This window comes from Myotis daubentonii, chromosome 12 (genome assembly GCF_963259705.1).
Source record: "Myotis daubentonii chromosome 12, mMyoDau2.1, whole genome shotgun sequence".
In the NCBI taxonomy this organism is placed as follows: Eukaryota; Metazoa; Chordata; class Mammalia; order Chiroptera; family Vespertilionidae; genus Myotis; species Myotis daubentonii.
The window spans coordinates 64,648,351-64,654,350 of record NC_081851.1 but is presented as its reverse complement, the minus strand read 5'-3'; the positions used below and the strand labels follow the sequence as shown (position 1 = coordinate 64,654,350).

The following is a 6,000-nucleotide window of genomic DNA, read 5'->3' as shown; positions in this document are numbered from 1 at the left end:
TAAGATATGTATATTCCAATAAGGACGGAAGTAATAACTTCTGCTGGTATCTCTTCTGAGTCTTTAGTTCCCTCATTGATCTTCACCCAAATAGTAAAAGGAATACACTTGCAATTGAATTTACTATTATCAATGGAATTTTTGTCACAGTTCCTACAGATGGAACAAGGTTTCTTAGCTAAGTTTGAAACCCTGGCTCCTCTGCATCCTCCAGTTCTCTGGTCTGTTTCCCAGCTAATGTTCTCCAGGGATGCTCCTCAGGCCCCATGGCCATGGCCTCCACACAGGATGACCTACAGCAGCCAGTACAGGGCAAAGGCCATGGTCACCAGGAGCCACTTCCTTTCTTTTCCATTCCTCAATCTCTCTCTCTCGCTCTCATTCTCTTTTTTTCTCCTCCTTTTATCTACAACTTTATTGACTTCCTGTTTCTCTCTTTCCCTTTCTCTCCTCTCTTTCTCTTTCTAAGAATTTCTTGATGCAACTTTGAAGGGAACTGAAAGGTATCCCATGAAATCCTAGGCTGGAGGAAAACATGAGTGGAAGCAGTTCTCATCACAGGCAGACACTAAATTTGATTTGTAGCTGATCTGAAATGTAGGAAAAGATTTCCAATTACAAACCTCATAAAGTCCAAGGATGAGGGAACCTGGCTGCATTTTCAGTTTGACTAATGGTTTCAAAGTGCTTTAAAACATTTGGCATTTGCCAGCCGTCCTTTCTTCCCCTAATCCTCAAGCTCATGAGTTTTTTATGGGAAATGTAATCCTCTTTTCTGATTCATTTACACTTAGCTCATCTGCGTATTGTTTTGTGAATACCATCTGAAATCCAAGAAGTTCTATGAGATCTTTAAAGACCTGTTTTGTGAACCAGGAAGTTGTGTATTGCCAATATAAATAGACCTGAAACCTGGGGAGGGAGAGGGTGTGTGCGTGCGTCCAGAACCCAGGGCATTAAACTGGGTCTGGACTTGGCAAAGGCTGGTCCTCATGCCGGACAGAAACTGGGCTTTCACTCTTAGAATAATAGTGAGTTCAGTGTTTTAGATGAGTAACCATCTCCTAAGATAGCACAGAGGGTGCATGACACATTTTTCCAAGGATTATCTTGCTAGGTATATAAATAATGAGATTTATGTGCAAAACTATGACTTTGCTAGAGTTTCTGCACTAGAGTGGGACTGCTTACTTACGTGGATATTGCCACATGCATGGTTGTGTATACCCACATGTATACGAAATGGTTATGGGTCCTGCGGGGATGAGATGAACATTCACACTGAAGAGTCTTCCTGTGGTTTTGTTTCACAGATGATTTGACTGTGATAGAGCCAAATCATGAGGCAGGTCGTAAGCAGGTTGAAGATTGGGGCGAAATGCCCACCTCTGCGTTGCTGTGGGTCCAGAGGAAGGAAGCTTGAACAGCAGAAAACATGCTTCCGCAGAGCCACAGAGCATGGTGAATCCAGGTCATTGGTCTCCCCAAGGCAAGGACCTCGGGTTGACCCCCAGGCTCTCTGGGAACTGAGACCCAGCGAAGTGAGACGACTCGACATGCCCAAGTTCCCACGGGAAGTGAAGCAGAGCGCTAGGGCCCAGACCAGTGAAGGCGAACCTTTTGAGCTCGGCGTGTCAGCATTTTGAAAAACCCTAACTTAACTCTGGTGCCGTGTCACATATAGAAATTTTTTGATATTTGCAACCATGGTAAAACAAAGACTTATATTTTTTATATTTATTTTATCTATTTAAATGCCATTTAACAAAGAAAAATCAACCAAAAAAATGACTTCGCGTGTCCTAGGTTCACCACCACTGGCCCAGACTGACGGCTCCCGGCCCACATTCTGTCTCTGCAGGCAGCTACCTCTCATGGACTGAGAGAGGCGTTGATGTCTGTGGTCCATCTAGACCCTGTGAGTGCCCCACAAGAACAGCCTGCCCACCATCGCACTAAAGTCTGGTCCCTTGGTGATGCTGTCCTTAACCATTTTCTGAGCTTTCACCTGTCTGACACCTCTGCTCTCCTGTTCTGACTCTTCAGAATGGACTTAGTGCATCTAGGCACTCCCTTATCGCATCCATTTCAATGGCTGCTATAGAATTTTACCTGTGAGGTTAAATCTCTGTAGATTGACTTGAGTTGCGGGTTGGAAATGGTTTCCCTCGATGTTGTGAGTCTTCCACGAGATGACAAAGGTTGCACTGGACATTGGTTTTGTACAAATCAGGTCCTGCCTTGTGAATTCAACACTGTTAATGCAAAGTTTTGCTTTATTTAGTTGTTGTTTATCTTTTTTTAAAGCTCTCATTTCTTTACATCTTGCGAGATAGGACAAAGGGGCTGTGCCTTGTTATATGTTGTCATCGGCAGAGGGTCAGCCTCTGTGCTCGCCAGCACAGTAGGTGCTTGGAGAGTCATTAGCTTGGGTGCGTGTCCTTCCTACAGTACAGCTTTTTGACCCTCCTCCCCTTTTAAAAATGAATCTTTATTGTTGAAAGTATTACATGTGAACCTTTTCCCCCCATTACCCTCCCCAACCCCCCTACCCCCCCAAGCCCTCACCATCCTACCATCTGTGTCCATGGATTATGCACATACGCACATGGGTTCATTGGTTGATCTCTTCCCAATCTTCTCAGCTGGTTGCCTTTTGCTCAGAGGTTGACCTGGAGTGACCTCACCAATCCTGTTAGGGCTGGAAGGAACTTTTAATCCAGCTTCTTTGTGTTATGGAGGAGGAAGTTGAAGTTCAGAGAAGTGAGCTGCCCGTGGTCTTACAGCTAATTCACTGCTGTGTTAGCACTGCACTCAGGTCTCTCCCTCCAGCTCCCTCCAGCACAGGCTATTATTCCAGGACAGTGGCTCTGAGGGGGTGTTCAGGCAGCTGGAAGGAGGCCCTCTCCCGCCAAATCAAATACTGGAAGTCTTCCTTCAATGCACAGAAAAAATAGATTCGTGGATTAAGTTTCTTCAATTTAAAAATTATTTCCATTAATTCTTTGTGAGCCACTGTCACCTGCTACCAGTTGTCTACTAGCCAATGCAAGCAGACAACACAACGTTAAGCCACAAATAAATATGAACAAGAACAACCAACGCCTTGGCAACTATTATTCTTAGTTATGTGGCTTTTTTTTTAAAAAAAAAGACTGCTATAACCATGGGCTTTCTATTGCATTCATGCAATAAACGGAGTAGTTCTGCTGCAGACATCGTTTTCAATTCAAATGCCAGAAGTAAATATGTCATTATGTCATGCTTTTCCCTAGAGAGCACTATGACCCCCATTGACTCTGCATTCTGGAACATTCTGCATCTCCCCTAATGTGATTTTGGGGCAACGCTAGTGAGCGATTCTTTCCTTTCCGATAGAGCTCCAGGGAACTGATCCGACTTTAAAAAATACTCATAATGGCTTGGGGTTGTCATGAATCCCAAACTTAGTACTTCTATCCTCAAGGCCTTTTCACCGAGTGCAGGGCTGCCTTGGGGTGGATTTGTGTCGCGGGCTTCCCTGTCTCCGCGGGCGCCCCCTGCTGCTCCGGCTGCGCTCTTGCACCGGCCAAGCGAGGAGCAGGGTACCAGAAGCGGCAGACCCAGAGCCCGCGCGTGGGCTCCCTACCCCACAGCCATCGAAACGCTCTCGGGTCTGCAGATAGGCGCACCCCGAGCAGTCCTTTCTGGAGCCCTATCTGGCATTTCAATCCAATCCCCGCAGCAAGTATCCAAGCAAACACCCGAAAGAAAACTCCTGGGAATGCCTTCCAAACCATATCAATGCATCCCTGTGGGGCGGCCCGAAGGCAGGACCGTCCAGGGACTTTGAGGAGTCCTTTGTCCTTCCCCGGGACACGGGAGCGGGGACCCCGGCCTGGCCAGCGCGCAGGAACGATCCGTGTGGATGTGGAGGGTGCGGCGTTCTGGGCTCCTCGCACGCGTTCCCCAATTAGGACTTGCTGCCTGACGTCACGTCTGCCGGAGATTGGCTGTTCAGGGCTGACACGGGCTCCTCGGCCGGAGGAACTTTTTAAACACTTTGCAGCGGGGCTGCCGCCCGAGCGTCCCGCGCTCACGCCCGCCCTCCCCGACTCCCCGGCGCGGCGCCCCCTGCACCTCCGCTCGCCCGGGACCCTCACCTTGCGCAGCCCGCCGCCCTCGCCCCTCCCCGCCCGGGCTTCCCGCTCCCCACCCCCACGCCCACCCCTCCTCTCCGCCGCTCTCCGCCGGGGTCTGGGGCTGCCCAGGCGCCCGCAGAACTTCCTCTCCCGTCACCGAGGGTGCCTCCTCCCGCCGGCCGGGCTCCCCGCAGCTCTCGGGGGAGCTGCGCGTGTGCAGGCGGCCGCACCGGGCGAGCCGCGCGGCTGGGGGCGGGGGTCGGGGTGCCGGCTGGGGCCGCGATGGCGGGGGCCTGGCTCAGGTGGGGGCTCCTGCTCTGGGCAGGGCTGCTCGCGACGTCCGCACACGGCCGGGTCCGGAGGATCACGTACGTGGTGCGCCCGGGCCCCGGCCTGGCTGCGGGCGCCTTGCCCCGGGGCGGGCCCCCGCTCCCGCGGACCTTCAACGTCGCGCTCAACGCCAGGTACAGCCGCAGCTCCGCGGGCGCCGGAGCCCCCAGCCGCGCCTCCCCGGGGGTCCCCGCGGAGCGCACTCGGCGCACGAGCCAGCCGGGCGGCGCGGCCCTGCAGGGGCTCCGGCCGCCACCGCCGCCACCGCCGGAGCCGGCGCGTCCCGGGGGCTCGGGCGGGCAGCTCCACCCCCAGCCCGGCGGGCACCCGGCGGCGGTCCCGTTCGCCAGGCAAGGCAGGCAAGCCGCGCGACCCAAGGTGCCGCAGGAGACGCAGAGCGGCGGGGGCTCGAGGCTTAAGGCTCACCAGAAGCAGCAGCTGCAGGGGTAAGCCCGCACCCCCCTACCGGCCTCCCCCCTCCGCGCCGCCCACGCGGGACCGGGGTCAGGGCCGCTGGGCGCCCCGCACGGTGGGTCCGCTTTCTGCTCCCCGCTCGCCTCCGCCTGCCCGGGAGCGGGAACGCGGCGGGAAGAGCGGAGAGCGGGGAGCCAGGGAACTGTACCCCCATAAACCCCGAGTGCATTGTTACTGAGCTGCGGATAAACACAAAAGGCATTTCTGCCTGGGGCGTAACCTCGTGTGCTCGCGCGAACCCAGCTACTCCTAGAAGTTGGGCGTAAACATGAAGTCACTACAACTGGATCCCTCAGCATCCATTAAACTTCTTGCAACACAGTTTCAATATTTTTCTCTTCGCTAATGAAAAAAAAAAGTTTTCTGTGGTCTAGAAATGATCAGCATCCTAGAAATTCTGGGCTTGGATCTTTCTGCACCTGTGTCTTAGCACCGACAGAAGTTTCTGCTGCAAAATTTCTGTTATTGGGGCTCTTAAACATTCTCCCAGCTCTCCTCCGCCGTTCCTCACAGGTTGGGGTGTGTGTGTGTGTGTGGGGGGGGACTGGTTTTGATTATTTGGTGTTTTTTTAAGGGTGGTTCCAAGCATTGTGACCTCACCCCTCCTTGTTGGAAGACTTTTCTCTAAAACTAAAATGCAATTGAAAACGTGGGTGCAGATAATACACACAATACATTTGGCTCTACTTTGAGGGTTAAGGAAACCACTTATTTGGACCTCGTTGTCTCCTCCTGTATAGCCCTAGGGCATGCTGGCTTCCTGGTTCTCCCACCCTTTCCTGATTCTAGGTCCTTACCCTTCTAACTGGGCATCTCTGGGTCGGGCATCCTGGACACCCGCGAGGACCCTCTGGGAGCCAGAGGAGTATGGAAGCAGGATGCTGGGCTTGCGGAACCCCCTAGAAGGTTGGGCTCTCTGGGAGAGAGTGCTGCCACTGCTGGACTCAGGAGTCTTGCTTTGTTTCAGGGTCAACGTCTGTGGAGGCCAGTGCTGCCAAGGCTGGAGTAAGGCCCCTGGCTCCCAGAGGTGCACCAAACGTAAGTCTCCATGCGCACAGCGGCCCTGCACGGTAGG

The 6,000-nt window shown here is 53.1% G+C and overlaps 1 protein-coding gene across 7 annotated transcripts in view; it reads left to right on the top strand.

Annotated features, from left to right (window-relative positions):
- The first annotated feature begins 4,087 nt into the window (after positions 1-4,087).
- Positions 4,088-6,000, top strand: part of LTBP1 (latent transforming growth factor beta binding protein 1) — a 342,667-nt gene continuing 340,754 nt past the window's right edge. For 3 of the 7 annotated variants that reach the window (XM_059660159.1, XM_059660162.1, XM_059660156.1), the window contains exons 1-2: positions 4,095-4,897; positions 5,893-5,963. In XM_059660159.1, coding sequence (XP_059516142.1) covers positions 4,404-4,897; positions 5,893-5,963 — 565 coding nt within the window. In that variant the 5' untranslated portion in view covers positions 4,095-4,403. Of the gene's footprint in view, positions 4,898-5,892; positions 5,964-6,000 lie in introns of all 7 variants that reach the window. The other 4 variants (XM_059660163.1, XM_059660160.1, XM_059660158.1 and 1 more) reach the window with 4 other exon arrangements.